The sequence below is a fragment of the Agelaius phoeniceus genome, chromosome 13 (assembly GCF_051311805.1).
Source record: "Agelaius phoeniceus isolate bAgePho1 chromosome 13, bAgePho1.hap1, whole genome shotgun sequence".
Taxonomy (NCBI): Eukaryota; Metazoa; Chordata; class Aves; order Passeriformes; family Icteridae; genus Agelaius; species Agelaius phoeniceus.
Window position 1 is genome coordinate 6,635,962 of NC_135277.1, and position 21,809 is coordinate 6,657,770.

Consider the following 21,809-nt stretch of genomic DNA (forward strand, 5'->3'; position numbering starts at 1 on the left):
TGTAGTTTTGCAGCACTCAGATTCTAGTTTCTGGTGAGTTACTGGAGTCCTGCAGAGCAGCAGAAGAAAAGTTTGTCCATATAACCTGGCTTTAGGTATGATAGCAAAATCTTTTACTTAAATTACTGAAAACTCTTGAGATTGCTTGTGGCTGTATATAAATAGCCTGGGTGGCTTATAGTTCTTGGCTTATACTGGGACAGAGAAGAAGTATACATCTTTTCCTTTTAAAATCTATAAGAAATACTTATCTCTCATGATAATATAAATGATGATGCATATAAATTCCAAAGACAATGTTAATTTAGAGTTGTGATCCTCAATAACTTGGTCTTACTGCATTTAATGCAAAGAGTGTGGGTATCTAAGGAATTGCTCAGTTGTGTTTCCTCAGCCCATGCCGTTTTTTTTTACCATTTGTCTGAATTTTGTTTTGCAGGCCATGACTGCTGTGAGACAGTGAAGGTGGCACTTTGTGCCTCTAGAGAAGGTCACCCCGTTCTGGTTGTGGCAGAGGAGAGTTTCCAGTTTGTCCAGGACGAAGCCTACGATGCTGCCCAGTTTCTGGCCACCTGTGCTGGCAACCAGCAGGCGCTGAACTTCACACGGTTCTTGGACAGGTCACGGCCACCTGCTGCAGACGTGGACTTCTTGGACGAGAAAGTGGCCTTGGCATTTCGACACCTGAAGCTGCCAGCAGAATGGAACGTGCTGGGAGCAGACCAGGCCCTGAGCGGTGAGGATTGTGGGGCACAGTGAGATTTGCAGGTTGGGAGGGAGGTGAAAAGCTTGGGAGAAAGGGTTCCCTGCACTGGAAGCCTGCCATGTACTCTCCAATAGGTGTGGTGGTGGTCTCTGTGCTCAGAGAGGGGATGTGATGGCCATCCACATCTCATATCTTGCACTTCAGCCTCCTTAAAATATGTAAGGTATATAAAATACACCTTACATACATATAAAAATATCTTATTTTATATAAAACATATAAAATATTTTTATTATATTTATTTATATCTATATATATTATATATTTATTATTACATATATTTTATTATATATAATATATAAACATATATATTTTATTATATTATATATAATATAATATATTATATATATTATATATTATTTTTCTATTTTCTATTTTTTATATATATATATATATATATATATAATCGTAACTCATTATTTCTCCTGCTCTTCTCTTATGGAATATCACAAGCTTACAGTCAGTATTTTCACGTACAGCCTGAAAACATTTTTTGTGTGTGTGTAACAATGGTATGTGTACCAGCATAGTGCTGTATGCTGATAGAACCCTGTGTGTGGAATATCTGATGCTCCTGGAAATATCCTTGTGCCAGAAATTTGGCACGTGTAGTTAATGTTGGTTTTATAGCACAGGTGCAAAACGACTGTGACATGAAAAATGCATGTGATTTTTCTTGGAGGACTTGAGGCTCTGGCCCTGAGGGTTTATATCATATCCCTGGTTGCACACAGGATGGGTTAATACTGCAGTTCCCCAAAATAAGCCTGGACAATTTTGCAAATAAGGGAAGGGTGGAAAAACTTGATCCTTAACCACAGCAGTGAAGGCTACTGAGAGCTTATAAATAAATCCCAAGGCTGGCCCAAAGTCTCTGGTGGCTGCTGAAGCAGAAGTGCTGAGGGGTTCAGAGTGCTGTAGTGTGTCTGTGTCCTTGGAGTTCTGCCTCTTTTGTCACAAGGGTGTAAAAGGAAACACACATGGGACCAGGAGACTACTTCCAGTATGTACAAATCCTTGCTGTAAATTTCCAGGGTATTTTGACAAACAGTTTCACTTCAGGAATGTGACTGTGAGGCATCTGTTGTCTTTTTTAAGATGCAGTGGCACAAACACTTGAATAGGGCTGGGATGACTTGCTCAGTTCTGCTCACTGCAACAGGGTTTTCCATGGGAGATTTTCCTGCTTTATTTTTATCCAGCTTGCTGACTGCTTTTGTAAAGCTCAATACAAAGACAGACAATTCCCATGTTAGCAGACATTAAAATATTTGATCATATTTAATGGGTCCTTGATAGAAATTCAACAGCTGTCACATGTTTACAAGGAGATAACACTTCTTTTCCTCTGTGTGGAAGTGACTGATGTTTCTTTCTGCATTTGAAAAGTGTTGTGATAATGCAGACATTTTTGGTTTAAGTGATATAAATCACTATGACCACACGTTGATCTTAACAAAAACTTTGAAACTCTGAATTGTTGCTGATTTTGCAGGAAGGCTGAGATCTGCTTTTTTTTTTTTTAATTATTCTTTGGAAAACCAGCACCTCAGTTTGCTTGTGTGTCTGGAAGTTGTGGTTATGCAGGACTCTGTATGTTAATGGACTTGTAGAGCATTCACAGTGAGAAGGGGGAGCTCTGTAGTCCCAAATTCTTTAACTCTTGAGTGTTTTGGCATCTTGTGGTGAGGTGTGTGTAGATAAAAGTGAATAAATATAATGTCACTAAATGCAAATTTAATTCAAGAATATTAGTGCTGTAAAATATGTTCCTTTTTCTTAGAGGCAGAGTTATCTGGTAGTTTTTTGTAAGGAGATATTTACACATAGGGAATTTGGGGGGATTTTTGTGTCTGTGACAGGAAGGATTTGCATACAGAAGCATCCTTTTGGTCGTGAAACTCTGTGAGATGGAAGAGATGTCCCTGGTTTATGATGGAGCGCCAGATTAGAAAAACCTCTGTGCTGAAATATGGCACCCTTATACTGGTGCTTGTGTGTAAATTTGTGTGTGGGAGAGAGAAAAGCCCTGTAGAGATTGCACTGTAGGAGTGTTTGAACAGTTAGGCACATTCTAGCCAATGCCTGCAGTGGGACACCCTGTCCTGCACTGCTTCACTACCTATGAACAGCCACTGCAATTCATGCTTCACATTTCCCTAAATGTCAGCACCAGATAACTTCAAATAACCTTCTCGAAGGAGAAAATACTATAGAAATGAGAACAAAAGGAAATGTCAGATCCCTTCTTGAAAGGCGTTTAGCGCTGCCTCTGAGCTGGCACGTCTCTATGGGCCCTTGTGGGCTGGAAACAAAACACTGCTGTTCAGCAGAACCTCCGAAGGCAGGAGCGAGCCAGGAGCCCCGAGTGCCACAGCCTGATGGGGAACTGCTGCTCAGAGGAGGCTGCTGTTGTCAAACACGCTCAAAGGTCGATTTTCAAAGGCCTGAAGTAGAAATCTAACTTTTGCAAAAGTTAGGAAGTCATGGCTTTCTGCAGGCAGAAGCTGGGTACAGGATCCACCGCTGAGCGCAAATCCAGGCTGAATTTTGAGGAGGGGGTGGCTCTGTGTGGAGGCTTTTGCCTGCACCCAGCCCTGGCCAGGCTTTGAGCAGAGGGCAGGGAGTTCACTGCTGTCACCCCAGAGGGCAGAGAGGCTGCTGGAAAGGCCACCTCTGTCCCTGGGCTGTTGAACTCATCTGCTGTGTCACTGAACGGACACAGCTGCAGAATTAGGGATGGGAGGATGTAGCATAGCTGACATCAGAGGTGCTTGGGCTCCATTCTCTTGCTGGCAGTGGCAGAGGGTACTCAGCATTTGGTGGGATGAACTGAGAGGCAGAAAAGAGCCCGGGACAGTGTGTGGCTGGGGAAGAGCACAGTCCCTGAGACACAGCTGTGTTCTTCACCAGACATACACTGTCTCTCCATAGCAAGCAGTTCCTGGGCCCTGCTGTTAGTTATCTATCTGTATGAGCTCCAATGGCATCCACAATTTCAGAATATCTATAATTAAGGATTAGTCTTGTTACTGTGGTATTCCAAACACAGCATTTCTTTCAGGTGCCATATAATCATGTCTGTCTTAATAATTATAAGTGCACTGTAACTTTCTAAAGAACATAGTTGTTACTGCTGTCAAAAGTGGGGCTATTTACTGTTCTCAGTGGCATTTAAAGGCAGCTATTTAAATGGAACAGATTGTTACACTTTATGTCTAGAAATCAAAATTTAATATGTATCCTGAGGATGTATGCAATGTAAATACAGGACTGTGATGTTCTATTTTAAAGTACTGAAGAGAAAATAAGCTAACTAGAAAACCACAACTGAATATTTTGAGGTATGAGTAATAATTACAGCTTGTTTATGGTGCAGTGGAGTAAAAAAAAGGAGAAAAAAATAGGGAGGATCTGAGGCTCAGGTATGAAAAGCTTAGAGAGTTTGATTGTATCACTAGTAAGCAGATCACTTTCAAAATAACTTGGAAGTAATATTCTGACAAAACCTTTGAGGAAACAGTCTTTCCATTTTGCTTATTAAAAGTGAGTGGTGAAACCCAGAGCTGTGGTTGATTTTTGGTTGTGTGAGCTTTCTGAGGTGGTGCTTCAGGAGCTGGTTCATGGTGGCAGAAGTTTGCTGTGATCACCGTGATGTGGAGCAATTCCCCTGGGAGTGTAAGGACTGCTGTGAGATAGTGAGCCAGCTTTTCAAGGAGATAACCAGGAGACCATCAGATTAGATAGAACACTTAACTGATTGCAGTTACTGATGTGTTGAATATGTAGAGCTTCCCAGAAGTGCTCTGGGACAAATGCGGTCCTTCAATAAGAGCTGTTTGGGAAATTAAACTCTATGACCTCACCAGGTGGGTGGTGAGTATAGAGGGAGACTCTCTGCCCTGGTTTGAAATAGTCTGAATGATTATGGGTGTAATAGCTTCATGTACAAAACCAGTAGGATTTCAATGTACAGGACAACATGAGTCTTACCAGGAATACAGATCATGAATTGTTTTGGTTTTTTTTTAGCATGAAAGGAGAATGTCACCAAAAAAAACCATCTTATTTTAAACAAAAAATCCTAAAAAACCTTCTAAAAACTTTCAGAATTTGATTACTAGTACCTAGTCTTTTTTCCCATGAGTGGATGCTAAAGTTATGCTACTGATGATGTATTTCAGACATGAAGCTTTAATCTGTTCATCTGCTGCACTCTTGTTATAGTTTCTCTTGGAACCCTTTCAATGTAATAGTTACAGGTGTTCTTTTGGTTGGGTTTCATATCCTTTCCAGTCTGCTGCTCAGCTTCTGTCCTCCCTGATAAAGGATGGTATGGTATAAATCAACAGGATCTGTTCAGTGCCAACAGCACAAAGTGCTCTGTTCAGCAGCAGTCCTTGATAAGATGTAAAGTCTTTTCCATACCTAAATTTAGTGCCCTCTGCAGTGGAAAATGGGAAGCAGAAAGCAACTTTTGTTCAGACAGTATCAGAAATGTGCTGCTCAAGACTGGGATGTACCGTTTAGTCTGTGGCTGAGATATTGTTGGCATGGAAATATTCCTGTTCCCTTTGATATTAGTGGGAATGGGGACATGGAGATCTTTTGGTGTGCTTTGAAAAATTTCTTGTTTATTGGATTAAGAAAGGAATTACCCACACATCTCTTTACTAACTGAGCTCATAAGTCCAAACACAGCATCTTTGCCTTGACCTTTCTGCAGAGCAGAAGGCTCTGCTGGAGCCTTCCTCTAGGACCTCAGTGTGAGGTGGCAGGTTGGTTCTGGGATTCTTTACCCTTGTTTCTCAAGGATTGATCTGAGCAGTGAGAACATTTCCAGCAGAAAGCAAGACTTTGGGGCCAGATGTGATTGTAGATTTCCAAATTGCTGAGTGTGTATGAGTTTGGGCGAGAACCAAGTAAAGGTCATGAGCACAGTAAGACAAAGCAATGCTACCCCATTCCATGGCTGGCTCATGAGATGTCTCAGGGCATGGAGCATAAACTGAACATTAGGTGTAGGTTACTCTATCTGGAAAGTTCTTTTTAAAAAAGGAACAGTAGTTTTTGGTTTTTTTTGGTATTTAATCAGGTTTAAAATTAAAGTTTTTACTTAGTGTTCTTGGGCATGTCATACCCAAAGTTGTTTATTTTTTCCCTTCAATGCTCATTTGTTTTGTGCTAACAGCACCTTAAACCTTAATCCTTTACTATTAGCAAAGTACATATGACAGTCTTCTATGGAAATTTGGTCCTCAGTTGAGCAGATAAACTGTCTGTTCATGTATCACAGCAGAAAACAATTACACAAAAATAATATATTCAAAGTCTTGTGTTTTGCCAGCTGGACTGGAGTACCCTGCCATTATGGGGCAATAATCATATGTTTCAACTCTTGCCTATTACTAGGAAACGAGAAAGGAACAAAACAGTCTTGGCCTTTTCAGTATCGTGTGTCTTGTATTTCCACAATTTCCTAATTACCAGGAGCTTCTTGTTGACATTCAAACAACAGCCATTTTAAGACAAGGAGCTCTTGCTTGGTATGTGGTAGGAGAAGGGGCTCTGGCTTTTGCATGTTAAAGCTTTTGATATCCTTTCATGTGGGACATTTTGCACCATGACAAGATCATAAAATCATTGCCTGGATTTCCAACATTTTGTGTGACAAGTTTCATCCCTTCAAAGGTAGGAAGTCTGCAGGGATCTGTCTTCCTCCCCTCTCCATCCAGCAAAATGTCCATGCTTGATGTAGACCAGCTCTTGTCTAGTTTTGAGCAACACCAGACACCAACAGATGTATTTTCATTATATATTAGTAGTTAATCCAGCCCACAGATGGCACATGCCTTTTTAACTGTCACCATGCAAGTTTTGCACACTCCAGAACCTTCCAAAGCCATTGCCTGGGGCCCCTGCAGTTGTTGGATGTACAGTACTTTGTCTCTTCGCTGCCATCATCTGTGCCCATCTGTTAGGGTGGCCTCGTGCCAGGTTCTGTGTCAGGCAGAGCCTTCCAAAAGTGGATGGTGAGGCTGTGTGTTTAATATGCTCTGGTGGCAGCACGCCACCTCTTCTTCTACAGATCCTGTGCACACACTGTCACTGCCCAGAGGCAGCGGGGCAGTGCCACGTTCACCTCAGCTGCGTTTGCAGACACCTCCAGCCGCACTCTGGAGCTGCCCTGTCCACTGATCCAGTGATAGAGGAGATTGTTTCAATGGAACAGGAAAGATTCTCAGAAAGTGCAGCCATATCAGCAGATTGGGACAACTGGGGAGGCATTGTGACAACTGGGAGGGGCTGTTTCATCTTTAGACATAGGAGACAGAGAGAAGCACCCATCTGGCTCAGGGACAAGAGGAATATCTGCCTGCATCTTGCAGAACTTGCAGTTGGCAGTGTGTATTTAGTGGTGAACCATGAGCTGGTGAGCAGAAGATGCTTGTCCTTATTGGCAATGCTCTCAGCTACAGGAGGAGGAAGCATTTTGGTCCAGGGATCTGTGCTTATGCTTTGCAGGTCTGCAATGCTCTGCATTGCTGGGGGAAGATTGTTCTGGTTAGGAAGATGATTTTCCCTTTCAACAAAGCAGCCATAACACGAGATCCCATGTGAGAACAGAACGTGGTCAGACTAGTGCAGCACGTTGTTTATTAGGATGGCAGTTGTTTGCTCTGACAGAAATGCTTTTGTGCCTCCTGCATCTCTGTAGGAAGAATTACACCACATTAATTATGTTGGTTCTGCCAGTCAGTGTACAGGCAGTGTGGGAGCTTTGTGCGTGTACAAGTTCTTTGAGTAAAACATTGGGTATTTGCTTTCACTCTGAAAAGTCCTACCTGTTTCCACATTTTGCAGCCTCATCAGTACCTTTCTTCTGTGTCTGTCTATATGCTATGTTATTTTTCATTTTTTCTTAAAATCCGGGGCTGCAACCATTGATTAACCTCCATATTGTGCTATTTCTAAATCATTACGCTCTGTAACATTTAATATCCCAGTCCTTCTCATTATTTAGCCAAAGGCTGAGAATTTGTCTCTGGGAGAGCTCAGCCATTCCCTTTTCTCTGATCAGCTGGAACCTCCATTCAGACACACTTGTGTATTTAGGGCAGCTCGGTTTTGCTTTACGGTAATCAAGAGGAGGTTAGGGGGAAGACTTGGTTTGTAGCCCAGAGACCTAATTTGGAGTCATTCAGAAGGGAAATAGTGCCAGAAAGCCTTGGTTCTTGCATACAGATTAGTTCTTCGGAATTGAATCCAGAAAGTTGTGAAAAATTGTGTGTGAGGCAGTGGAGAACTGCCCGTTTTTTGCTTTGTTTTGTTTTTCACTGAAGGTCTTAATGATGTCCCTAAAGTAAGTAAATAAGCAAGAAAAACAGCAGCACTTTGAAGAATTGACTTCTCTTGGGGCACACTTCTTAAAGAAGAAAATACAAAATGAAATCCTAAAGCCATTATGTGCTTGCATTTTAAAACCTGTCGTATAGATTTGGCTGGAACCCAAATTAATAACCCAATAAATCATTCTTGTAATATTAAAGGGTTTATACCAAGCATGCTCATTGGCATGACTTTCTAAGACCCAGTTGGTGCCTTTTTGTTGTTGTTGCTGTCAGTCAATACTGAAATCCTTTGTTAATTAAAAGAACAAATTTTTATTTCTTGCAGTTTTTTTAACCCAAATGCTTTTGCCTTTCATACAGAAATAACAAGCTTTGATCTGTAAATACTGGATTTCAGCAGTGCATCTGGAGCTCATTTCTGGTTAAAGCTTTTCAGAGCATCATTCTAGTGCTGCAGCTTTTGGAGCAGGGGGTTATTTTTCTGAGATGAAAGCTCAGGCTCTAGAGTGACTTTTACCAAATTAGTAGGTCGCAGTTATTAAATACAAAAAGCATCAGTGGAGATAGGTAGTTTATAAATGCTGCTCCTCAGAATGACAGAACTACTGTATTTACTGAGAAAAGCTGGTCTGAGGTAATCAAACCAGGCAAGAAAACCCTTGCGTTTTCGTTTTTTTTTTTTTGTTTATATGAGTTTTTAAACAGTTCTTTTTTATAACTGCTTTGGATATGTGCATCAAATGTAATTTTTTTTTTCTTCATGCCTTGGGATAAATCAGCATCTTGTTGAGTGACAAAAGTTGTCCGTCCCTAAAATCCTGGTCCTGGTTGTGTGAGGAGAAGGTTTGGCCATCCAGGAAAACCCACCTGACCACATTTCTGTTTGGATGTGCTGGAGCTTGGTGGTGGCTGTGGCTGTTCAGGAAATGGTGGCGTTTTCACATTGACTTCTGTGGTCAATCTCAGCATGAGAGATCCTGAGCACTTCCAGCCCCACCAGATCACATCCCTCACTTTACGAGCGGTGTCTCCTGCACGTTGGCAACCAGGCTGTTTTTCCAGGTGCTGCAGGTTCCTTTAGGCTGTCAGCTCCATGCCAGCCGCCGTGTGGTGGAGCCGGGATGTGGGGATATAACATTTCCCCTAACCCACAAGCCTACAAATTCCCATTTCTTTCTTTCTTTCTTTCTTTTCCTGCCTTCCCAGAGAACATCCCTCGGGAGACACTGATGCATTTTGCGGTCAGGCTGGGTCTGCTGCGCCTGACGTGGTTTCTGCTCCAGCAGCCGGGTGGAAGAGGAGCTCTCAGCATCCACAACAACGAAGGGGCAACGCCCGTCAGCCTGGCCTTGGAGAGGGGCTACCAGAAGCTGCACCAGCTTTTGACAGAGTAAGGATGATTTGGTGGTTCCTTTGCTGGTTTTCCATTCTCTGCCATGCTTGGCTTTGCTGTACATTATCACTCAATGGTGTCTGAGTGCTATATTCCATCCTTAAAGGCAATTTTGGTGTAATTTTGCTTTTACCATTCTTGCTAGCAGCAGTGGGGACAGTCCTGAGGGTTTAGGGGAAATGCAATTATGTTTTGGAGGGTGTTTCTTGTTGCTCAATATTCTGCTTCCAGCTGTCATGTAAAGTCCAAAGTGAGTCACTGTAGTATTGACTAATTAATACAAATCTTATGCAAACACAAATGAAAAAGCTTTTCTTCAAGCGAGCACACCTGCCCAGAAGAGGGGAATTAATAGGCATTGTGGACTGTTGTTTCTTACTTCTTAGAGAGAGAGTTTTTTTAGTTAAATAAAATAGTGATCATTATATTGAAATAAGGCAGCATCTTGAGATGAATAGGCATTTTACTGGTGTACGTTAAAAAAAATAAGAATTAATGCAAATATTTAAAGGAGAACAGAATATTTGACAGAAACAGGTCTGTTGTAAATGGTCTTGAGAAAAAGCCAGGACTTACAACACATAGCAAGTAACTAGTGGCATGAGCATTTATTGCACTGCTTTACAAGGAATCCTTTGGAAGATGGCAAGTTAGTTTTGAGCAGCAAATGTTTGGAGATCTAGCTTTAATAGCTGAGGCTAATAAAGACAAGGAGCTTAAAAAAATCTCAAGGGGGCTGTTTGTATAGGAGCAAAGATTTAGTCTCCGTGTGTGTTATTCTGATGCCTGGTTCTCTTAAGCTTTGTTATAAACTTTGTCTTTCTGAATTGATTTCTGAGATACTTGGAGTTTATGTTGAATGACCCAATGTCATGTTTAGGAGTCTGCTGTGTTGTCCACATTATCACGCAATGTTCCCTGTTAAAGATTGTAAATTATTCTGCTTTCTGTAGTTGTTGGGTGCCGTGTTTTGGGGCAGAAAATATGATCTGTATTGCTAGAGTGATTGCATTTAAGTTTTATCCTTAAATTCAGTCAGCCACTTGGAAAGTGAGGGTGAAGGAGAAGGTGCAGGGTGGGATGGGACCTATACCCAAATACCTTTTCCTGCCACTCTTGCTGGCATCAATACAGGGAGGATGACAGTGTTACATTCTTCTCCATCAAGGTTGGTCATACTGTGAAAACACAACTATCTTGCAGGCTATAGTATAAAAATGGGATGTGTAAATTCATCCTGTAACTGCAGCAAGGTTCTCCAAGGTGAGAATAACCACATTAACAGGCTTTACATACTGTCAGGAAGCTTAAGCTGGCCAAAACTTGATTATAGGCCTTACCGCAAATACTGCAACCCTAATGCGAGTAGAGCTGGTAATTTAAATAAAAATGGGAAGTAAACAAAACTATTGCAACAGCTATTCATGTATTTGGTGAAGTTTTTCACAACTAGCTCCAGTTTTGGAATGGCAGTTCTCACTCAGTGGAATGAAAAGAGGACTGGGGTTCCAGGACATTGTCCTGTGTCGTTGCCTTTAAGGAATGCTGCTGGCCCAATCCATGGAATTTCTCTGGTGACCTTTGCAGTTTGTCTTTGAAAATAAGACACAAGCAACTGCAGACCATCAAGGTCCCAATTCCTGTTCTTCTTGGTATATCCTTAAACTGGTCTTTGTGATTTGTTTCCCCTTGGACTGCTGTGTGGAAATAAAATGTATAAATATCTGACAGACACGCCACAGGTCCCCTGACTTTGAGAACTCTTCTATTCACATGAAGCCCTAAAACCAGAAATCCACAGATACTGGAAATCCTGGTTCCCTTTCTCAGTGGGTAGGATGGTGGTGGAGCATCATGATGTGACCTTGAGACTGACTGGAGCAGTGACATGGGGATGGCCACAGCCCTTCCCTACAGGAGGGTGATGGTTAAAAAATGAGCACACCCTGATTCCCCAGCAGTGGTTTTTGTTTTTTTTAATTATGCTGAGCATTTTCTGCAAGATAGGATCAAGATTTGAAAATCCCTATTAGGATGAGAAATACTGAGCTTCAAAACGCAGAAAATTCCGTGAAGAGAGTGAGTGTCATTTATGTGCTGTCAAAACACAAAGGACACTGTACAACCTCCTTTCTGCACTCTGCCTGGGCTCACACTGTATAATCCATGCACACAAATTTGGCACACAGCTCGTCCCACTCAGCAAAACACAGAGCAGCAACGCATGTTAGTGAGGGCCCCTACAAAGGAGTCATTATTTTTACAAGTAATTAAACTGCACTGTGCCAAATAAATTAATGCAGTGTGTTTTGTGATGCATTATCCTTGGGGGGAATTTATTGTTCTTTTGCTTGCTAATTTGCAGGACCCTCCATTTTACAATAATTCTCCCAGCCAGCATTGGGAAGGGGTAAAATTTTGCCATAATTAGGATACAGTCATTAAAGAGCAGGCATAAAACCTTCTCCGTTGTTGTTTTGCCTTAGTTTGTCTGCAAAGTAGCTCGATTCAGCTGCAGTGTAAATATTTTTCTCAGAAACTAATTTCACTGGTGACATTTTGAATTTCTGATGAATTTATCTGATGAACTTTCCCTTCTCAGCTTTTACAGTATTTCATGTAAAAAAAAAATTATAATAAAAAAAAGATGCTTCCTATGTAAGTTTTCCATCCCTGGAAGTATTCTGCTCCGTGGTGTGCACTGGCTTTTCCTCCTCAGACAAGAAAGGTGCATGGGCTGGTTCTTTTGGGACCCAAACAAGGACCTGTCACAGAGCCCATGTAGGTCACCAGGGATCAAGAGTTAATAGCAGCATTCATTAATAAATATTTATATAAGCAAATATATATTCATTATCAATAAACATCCATCAGTTGTGTATCATCCCTGAGGGGACTTGTTTTATCTCCAAGATGAAAACTGTGCAGTAAACAGTGTCCTGCAGTGGAAATGGAATAGGACAGTGCAGAAGTGCAGTAGTTTTATAGGGGTAAAATATATATAAAGATTTATCTGTAAAGATAACTTTGGAAATGGCAGTTTGCAAAGCCTTGGAGTTTCACCTAATTCCAGAGTGAATGGTCTGTGGTTGGAGCCTGTTTCTCCCCAGTGTAGGAGCTGAGTGATGCTGGCTCTGGAGAGGCAGCACAGTCATTAAACAGGCTGGTGGACCTCCCTGAGTAACTGCACAGCTGCAGAGTGCAGGAGTTGGTGTTTCCCAGTGCAGTCAGGGCAGTAACACAATCCCCTTCCAGCTCCATGTTCTGCAGGGCTCTCACAGCAGTGGGGAAAATGGCTTCAAGGCACTGGGAGCGTGTGGGATTGCAGAGAGGCTGGAAGTGCTCTTTGTAAAACATGCAAACACTGATCTGGTTGCTGATTTTATTTCTGTCCAGTAACACTTCTTTCCCCAGCAGAGCCAAATGCTTGTAGTTCCTTCACAGCTGAGAGTGATTTATGTCCTCTGAAAAAAAGGAAGCCAGAGAAAAATAAAGCCCATTTAAAAAAAAATTAAAATTACATTTTTCTCATCCCTGCAAAGAGTTGCAACAGTCTCTGAGGTTTTTACTGTAAACTTTTTTTTACTTTTGCTGGTTTCTCTACTTTTTGCTTTAAAGTATTTCTGCACAGCTCTGGGATTGCTCTTCCCTTCAGATATCCTGGTAACAGTCAGGAGTCTCAATCTGTGAAACTGTAAATTAGTACAGATCTGTATTTCCAAAGTTAAAATTATTTAATTAACACACATGAGGAATAGCTCACTGGTAGCAGAAGGGTTTTGTGAATGTTTTTCGATCCATGATTATCACTTGCTATTGTTCTGATTTTAGGTAAGTAATTGGTGAAGTCTGGGCTGTAATCTCCATGGTGCCTCTCAAATAAGGATGCTTTTTCAGTGACTTTACTTTTATAGCTAAATACACTTTTTTGCTTTTCTGAGTCAGAGCTGCAGGAGGATTTGCCTTGCATGCCTTTTTTTTTTCACCCCAATTTAGCAGGGCCTTTAAGCAAGTGTTTAATTCCAGAAGTACCCAGTTTATGTTCAGCAGAGTGTTTAAGCATGATCTTAAAAACATGGTATACATACATTTTATTCCTGGCTAAGCAGATATCAGAGGCTGTAAGGTTCATTGAATTAGTGCTGATGTTTCTCCATCTGTTCTTCCCTCCAAACCAAGCAACAAATCCATTTGATTGCTATTTGGGGAGCTGGATTTGAGATATGGCTTGCTGTGGTGTGGCAGGAGAACAGTTGACTTTTTATCTACGAGTGATGGCACAAGATTAATGTGTTAAGAGGGAGTCAGAAGTGTAGAAGGGCACTGGAAGAGGACTCAGAGAGGTGTGTGTTAAGGAGATGCTGTTTAGCTACAGACAGCAATCTGTCTGGAGCAGTGTGCGAAGGCCAGTGGTCTACAGGGTCTGGTTTTGTGCCTGTAGGATTTTCAGTTGAAACACCATCATTTAATAGCTTTAACATCATGATTAGAAAGATGTTGAGGTGCTGTGGGTTTCTTCTGGCCACAGCAGAGGAGCAGACTGAGAGTGGGAGGATGGGGCAACCAGGTGTAAACGTGGTGGAGCAGGAAGGGTTTGTGTTTCTCTCTTCTACCTACTCACCCCACACCAGGCTCCAACTTTTACTGACTTCCTTGTGTGTTCCCACATCCCTATGAAGACTTTTTATTCTTTGGCTCCCTCCTCTCCTTTGTTTTGTATGTAACCACCTCTGAATACAGAAGAGAGAGAAGGCTTAGTCCATGTGATATTAATGTTTCTGTATTCCCACTTGGAAATTGTGATCCTGGGAGATCATGGAAACAGACCTGTGAAGATGAGAAAGAAGAGATTTAGAAGAGATTTGAGAATATTTGCCAGGATATAAGAAGTAATTATTTTCTTTCCCCCAGCAATCCTGATCTGGAAGTGTTCCCAAAAATTATAGGGGCCATAAGTGCTGGACAGCCTTGTATGGTTGGTAAGTGATTATGAGAGACCAACTCTGTTTCAGGATAAATTTAGAAAATGCAGATAAGTGGTTTCCCAGAACTGCTGGGTTTTTGGCCTCAGGCATGGGCTAGCTGGATACCCAGTTAGGATGCTCATATTTAGTCTCTGGAGCAGATTTGCTCCAAGCAGTAACATTCATGGTTGGGTTAGAGTTTGAGCAGATGATTGTAGAAGTCTTTTTAATCTGCTGTGTCAGAGGCAGCCCAAGGCATGGCTTCTTCTCAGGGGTGTGTTGCAGAGCCAGTGATTATGCTTGCTTGCAGCATGTGGAGATGTTTTCCAGAGACAACTCTTCTTCCATACCACTTGTCCTGATCTGAGGTGCTGTTTTTAGCTGTAAACACTGCCTGCTGAAGTATTCTCCATGATGGTGCTTTTAAAATTTAAAATATAACAAATGGCATCTGTTTCCACTCTTGAGTGTGTTTCATAGATTCACCTTAAATTGCCTTTGCTTACTGATGAGTCTCCAGGTGGACATTGGGTTCTGTGTTGGACCTACAGCTCCACATCCTGAGCAGGGCATCCTTCTTGTTAAATAATGCTCTGAAAATTAAAAAAAAAAAAAAAAAAAAAAAAGAAAGAAAATGCATTTAATAACAGTTACTCTTATGGAATGCAGATTGTACTTTTTGGCAGCTATAGTTGATAAGAGTTTGTAGCTGTATTTTTATACTTTTTTAATGTATAATTAACATTGGGGTCTAAGAAATGCTTGGGTTTAGAAGTACAGACCTGTTGTGTTTGGAAATACTGGACATGTTCCCTTAGCATATGTGCAGCTGCAAATAACTGTTGAAGGACCAAGCCAGCTTTTCTCTTTATGATTTGCTGCTGTATAGTGTGTTGATCAATGAGAGGTTAGCATTATGTATTTTGAATTATTAAATATTTATTCTGATATTGAAGGGTAGGTTATGCAATCCTGAATTCAGTTTGGTGTTAGAACCCACAACTACAGTTCATGTTTGTGTGAGGCACAGTAAGGGGTTGGTCATTATTTCTACATCAGATGAACTTTTAACTCTTTCTTTCAACATCAAAGCTATTAAAATTAGTGAGCATTATGTAGTTTTTTCTTACATGAGAAACATACTTTTTTCTACTTTCCTGGGGCATTTTGAATGCTTGGAAACGCCTGAAGTATGAATTCTGTGTTTATTAAATATCTTTCAAATTTGAAAGTAGTTGATTTATTTTAACCTATTCTAGCACATGCTAGAGATGCTACAGATAAGAGCATCTAAATTATGGCCTTTTCCTAGCTTTTCATGCAGCCTTAATGGTATGGGCTTTGTTTAAATTTTTTAAATAAATTTTTCCTTTTTTTCCTTTTTTCTTTGCCACATGGATCTAGAGGCTGATGCTTTCAGAATAAACCCACAGCTGTTGTCAGGCTTGCAGTAAGATCCTAAGAGCTGGCAATGTTACTGAGCTTGTTTTGTTTCAGCTCAGAAATCTGGAGGGGATATCCCCAGGAAATAACACCTTGAGTTCCCAAACTGTCTTCCTCACCCCTTTGTGAAACTGGGATAGATCTCCCTAACACAAAGTTTTTCTTAACTCACTGAGGCTTTTTCATTCATCTTCTGATCTCTTCCTCCCTCCTCTTCCTCTCCCTTGCAGCTCAAACCTTGTCTCTTGGTAGTGCCTGCACCAAGCACCAACACCTTGAATTTCACTCCCTTGTTATTGAGCAGTTTCTGCAGCTTTTGAGGCCACGCAGAGCTTTTGATCAGATGGTGGTTTGTTGTTTTTTTGGGGTTTTTTTTGTTCTCCTTTTCTCACTTATCTTCCTTCTTCTTAATAATCTCTCGCCCGTATCTGCCGGAAGCCAGGAGCTGTGCGGTGTGGGCTTTCCTTTCCTTTTTCCGCCGCTCACTGTCTGCTCCCCTGCCAGATGAGGAGAGATTCAGCATGTGAGTTCAGTGTGGCTCTGCTTTGAAAAGGGACCAGTCTACTTGGGCAGTGCTGGGAGGTTTAAATAAAAACCACTTCCTACTTACTGTCCCATCCCAGCTTGGATGAGTCTTGGACCAACCACATATAGCAGAATGTGTCCCTGCCCATGTTGGGATGATCTTTAAGATCCCTTCCCACCCAAACCATTCTGTGATTCCATGATCTATCATCTTGTCTTACATGCCAGATGGGCAGGAGGTGATCCTGTAGTTTCAGCCATCTAATCAGATCCCAGATGGAGCAGGACATGGCCTGAGATATTTTGAAGTATTTTTGCTTCTCCTCTCTCTCTGAAGTTGTCATCCTTCTCTAAGCCACCTTTCTGCAGATGAAGGGTGGGCTGGTAGGTCTGTTCTTTGTTTCAACCAAAAATTTCCCTTTTGAGTTTGCCTTCATGGCACAGAAGGCTGACCAGAGCTGGAGGACTTCTTCCAGGCTTTTTTAGTGGCCCATGGCATGGTTATGCAGATGGGAGAGCTAGTGAACATTATCAGCCTTCTCAGGCTGTCCTTGCTTTTTTAACCAAGATACTTTCTTCTGTGAAAGTTGAGCTCATAAATGTTTCTTACAAAATGTTCAGTTCACTGATATCTGTTACGTATTTTGATGGGAAACTGTTGAAAAGGGAAGATGAGAAAGATTTGACCCAGGATGGTTAAATCTCATAAGAAGACAGATTTCCGTTGTTTCTGGCAAAGCGCAACAAAGTGGATTTTTGTGCTGAACAAAAGCAGATTTTCAAACTTCTTGAAGGCTGGAGTTTGTATTCCTATTTTTGCTAATAAATCTTCAGTAAGTATTTGCATATCTGTTTTTATCTCCTAGTAGAGCAGCTTGGATATGCAAGCCTATACAACCACTACAAAAATTCCAAGTCTGGACAAAATAAGCATCTTCACAGCCAGGCAGTACAAAATGTGTAACAACAAAGCTTTTTTCCTGGAAGAAAGTGTGTTTTTATCATCTCTCAGTAAAACCCAGGCCTTGCAGTGAGACATGCAAGAAAGGCATGAAAAGTGAAGCTCAGTGTATGAGGGCAAATGAGCAGGAGTGTCTTCTCAAATAGCCTTGGAAGTGATGGCCTGAACAACAGGAACAGTGGTGGGAAAATGAGTTAATGCTTGTGAATCCTCATTTGTCCTCTCTGCTTCAGACCATTAGTGCTGGGATGGAGCAGAGTATGAAAGGGATGGTTTGAAGGAGGCAGTAGATTGAACCATTCTCTATCTCACTGTTTAATTTTGTGTAACGAAGGTGACTGCTATTAAAAGTGAGCGCTCAGAGTTTGTACTTGGCTGAATGTGAGAAGCTTCTTGCTTCCTCAAAAGGTTTAAAGCTTTTCATAAAGTGTAACACAGACTGGCAGCTTGAATATGAAAAGAAACTGCTCTCTTTGTAAGCAAAAGTGACTGTTTGATCCATCTGGGCCGTGTGAAGGTTGTGGATTGCTGGAGGGGTGGACACACGTGCGGTGTTGCAGGGGGCTCTGCCTGTCATCTTGCTCCAGATTGAGCCTTTTGAAGTTGCTGAGGGCCCTTTGAGGCTCAACAGGTCATGCAGGCAGCATTGTGGGTGCTGATTTGGAGATGCCTGTGAGGGTCCTTGAAGCTGATGAGAAAGCGGAGCAGATTCATTGCGCGCCGTTCTTTAATCTGGCTGCTGTCGTCCCCATGAGTGGGTGGCTGTGGGCTTTGTGCTCACTGCCTCGTTGTATTCTGTACAGTGGTTTCTCATACATGACAGCTGAAGAGAAAAACACTCCAGACAGAAATGTCTGTGTTTTCTTGATAAAGGAAGATCATTTCTTTTTTCCTTGTAATGGCTCAGTTGACTTCAGTGCCTCTGTGGACTTAGACCAATCACCACCAGAAACTGGCTGCTTCCTTCTGTTTCTCTGTGGAAATATTGATTCTCCTTAAATCAAGTGTAATTCTGCTGAAGCCAAGTCATGACTGAGATAAATGGTAGAGAATGGTGAAAGCCATAGTAATCCTTTGTCTGAATTTCCTTGCAGATTTAACCCAGAACGAGTCACAGAAGGGGGTGGGTGGCTGTGCTGGGGCAGAGCAGGGGCAGCCATTGCCACCACCATTGCCTGCACAGGTTTCTCTGCCTCTGATGAACCTTTTTACCGTTTCTCCACCCTGCTCTGCCCATTCCTGTTGCTGATCATGGTGTTTGCTCGTTATGACTTTGCTTTCTAGATTGCTTGGCCTCCCAGAGAGACAGCCCTGTGGTTTGCTGGGGGGCCCTAGCCATAAGAAAGGTTTGCAGATTTAAAAGCAAAATCTCTCAGCAAAGATTCTGAAAACTACATGCATTTTTACCTGGTTGATGGCATGCATTTGTGTTTATGTACCTTCTTGAATTCCTTATTATTTAAAAACAATCACAGCTCTGCCTCTTCCAAGGAAATTTGTAGCTGGGCAAGAAAGGGAGATGTGAAAATGGTTAGTCTCTGCAACAGGGACGGGACATCATAGAATCACTGAGTAGTGTGGTTTGGAAAGGACCTTTAAAGGTCATCTAGTTCAATCCCCAATCCAGTTCATACATGGGGCTGTGTGACAGTAGATGCATTCCTGGTAGAATACAAGGAAAATCCCATTTTTCCATTTCTTGCACCCCTGAGCAGGTCAGTGTCATCCTCTGTTTGTGTAGCATTCCTGGGCTTTGGCTCCATGTCTCTCCTGGGGAATGCAGGGCTTGGTGGGGTGGTGCACATGCTGCTCACTCTGGGATGATCAAAACAGATTTTGGGTTTCCTGAATCGGTTCTGATTCAAAATGAAATTTGTGAACCTGAAGGTAGTGAACACCTCAGTGTTTTCTCACCACCTCAGTGGGCCAGTGTAGCTGCTCTGCAGCTTGGTGAGATCTGAGGAATTACTGCTTTGAGTGGTGCAAAATCAGGGTTTGATGTTCAAAAAGAGAGGACGGAATAGAAATTTCTATTGACTTCATTTACCTACTAAGTTATTTTTCATTCTGATCTACAGCATCTTTTTTCCTTTCTTTCCTTTGGATTGGTGAAAACAAAGCCCATGATAGTGCTGCAGAAAACCACCTGTCTCACAACACTGATAAAATCTTGCACAGAGACTGTTTCACAGAGCAGGTTCAGTTAATTTCAGGAGTGAAAAAATTGCTGCAATATGATGGCTGTTGGGTGTTTGTGAGCAGTGTGCTGGCTTTGGTGGAGAAGTTGAACCATCATAGTTTTAATTCCTTCCAACTTATCTCTTTGCTGTTCTGCCTTTCAGTTCTCTGCTGTTCTATGACAGCTGCTTCGGTGACCTTCACCTGGGATAAATCTGATTTAAAATGCAGTTGTCATGCCCTTAGCTGCTAGTCTGTCACAGTCTGGGGTAAAAACCACAGATCTCTACCTGAGAAGGACCTTGTGAAATAAAGCTTGTGGCTGGCATTAGCGCTAAATCCCATTAATTTTCAAGACTGAGGAGAGTGTGTGTGTGTATCTGTCTGTCTGGAGCCAGTGCCACTCTGCTCACTGCCATGATTAGATGCTGTCCAGAGTGAAGGAGAGCCTGCAGGATCCCTGCTCACCTGCCCACTCCCCCTGCCTTGTTTTGCAGGGAGGGAGCCAGGGAGCCGGACTCGTGGAGCACCCTGTCTCACACGGTGCACTCGGGGGACTACAGCGTGAAGCACCACCGCGGGCTGGACGTGTACCTGCTGACAGCTGAGGCCACGGAGGGGACAGCAGCCAGCTGGGAGAGGGACATCCAGCACCTGCAGATGCACATGCAGAGCCACCAGCACCAGGTGAGCAAAAGGGAATGGAAGAGAAGCAGATCTGGCTGGTTGCACCCTGGCGCCTGGGAGGATTTTTACGTGTCAGCATCCTTCAGGGCATGTTTCCCTGGGTGTTTTCTCTGGATTCATTATCAAGCATCCAGGTGGATGCCTGTCCATTTGCTTCTTATTTGAGCATGGGGAGATATGATTAAGCTGTATTAGGCAGCAAATGTTCTCATTCAGAAGAGTAGCAGGCTCAGGGCTGTGCGACACCAGCTCTGTTTTGCCTCTCTCTGCTCCCAGCTCCTGCCTGATCTGTTAGTTTTGGACCCCCTTGGATGGGCAGGAACACTTTCCTGGAGAATGCTGACCCTCTGCCTGTCTGGCAGACTCTGGGCAGCTTAAGGCAGGCTCTGGAGTGAGGCTGGGGGTGTGGGCTTTAAGCACAGTGGGGACATCTCTGTTCAGATGGAAAGTTCAGGGTCAGAGAGGAGACTGAGAGGAGTTTCTGAGACAGGTGATGGAAAAAATGGCTGTTTCAGTAGCAATTCAGTGTAGGACTTAGAGGGCAAGCCTGCCTTGGCCACACAAGGTTTGTGTCCTTAATGGTCCCTTCACTGTGCTCCTCTCAAACTCTGTGGTGGTTGGACCACAGGAGCTGTAGGGCTTTGGAGGGGCTTTCTCCTGCTGGTTTAAAATCTAAGCCATAGGGTTTGAGTTGGGAAGGTGAAACATCAGAACACTGTTTGCCATTTCTCAGAAGCACCCACGTGTCTGTCACTGTTGGCATCACTTGTGGGTGTGTTCCTTCATCAGATCACAAAGCTGAGGTTACAGAGGTGCAGGGTCTAAACAACAGGATATTTCTGTTGCTTTAACTAAGGGAGGGGAGAACTGTTGTGTGCAGCCAGTGGGCTGAGGGAGTGAGCAGAGGAAGAGGCTATGCTGAGCCATTTTTCAGCCTTCCTGAGTACCTGAGATATTGATTACTCCCAATCTCAACAGGAACTGTTGGCATGAGTGACAAATCCAGGCTAACTTGAAATCTCTTCCCCTTTCCATCACAAGACCCCAAGCCATGGCAAGCATATCCAGCTCACTGCTTGTTTGCTCATGCAAATGCCAGATTGGGAACATTTTGCCTGACAGTGAAACCAGAAATAGACTTTGCTTTCCACCACTGTTTTACTTCACATCTAATCTGATTTGAATTTGGAAAGCAGCCCTGTAATTATTTCATTTAGGTTTATTTTGGGTCAGTTGAGAGCCTGTTGGCTTCCTTTGGTGATGGCTGTATTTTTCCGGCTATCAGCAGAGTGACTTCACTGTGAGGATGCTGGGGCTGCTGCAGCCCCTCCTTTTGAAAACCCTGCTTGTTCCCCAGCAAGTGTCACTGTTGTGTGTCTGTCCATCCTGGCTAGGATCCAGGAGCACATTCCCCATGCTCTGCTGTGGGGTTACAGCCACCAAAGGCTTGGCACACTGTTTACCCTGCAGCCCGTGGGTACCACTGCATACAGAGCCCTGTGTCCCATCCCTGATACCACACAAGGGATGGAGATGCCAT

General features: G+C 42.6%; 1 protein-coding gene across 1 annotated transcript in view; it reads left to right on the forward strand.

The window, feature by feature from the left end:
- AKAP13 (A-kinase anchoring protein 13) overlaps positions 1-21,809 on the forward strand; it is a 208,928-nt gene that overhangs the window by 85,101 nt on the left and 102,018 nt on the right. Inside the window, exons 7-9 of the mRNA XM_077185732.1 lie at positions 440-736; positions 9,325-9,508; positions 20,080-20,269. Coding sequence (XP_077041847.1) covers positions 440-736; positions 9,325-9,508; positions 20,080-20,269 — 671 coding nt within the window. The remainder of the gene's footprint in view (positions 1-439; positions 737-9,324; positions 9,509-20,079; positions 20,270-21,809) is intronic.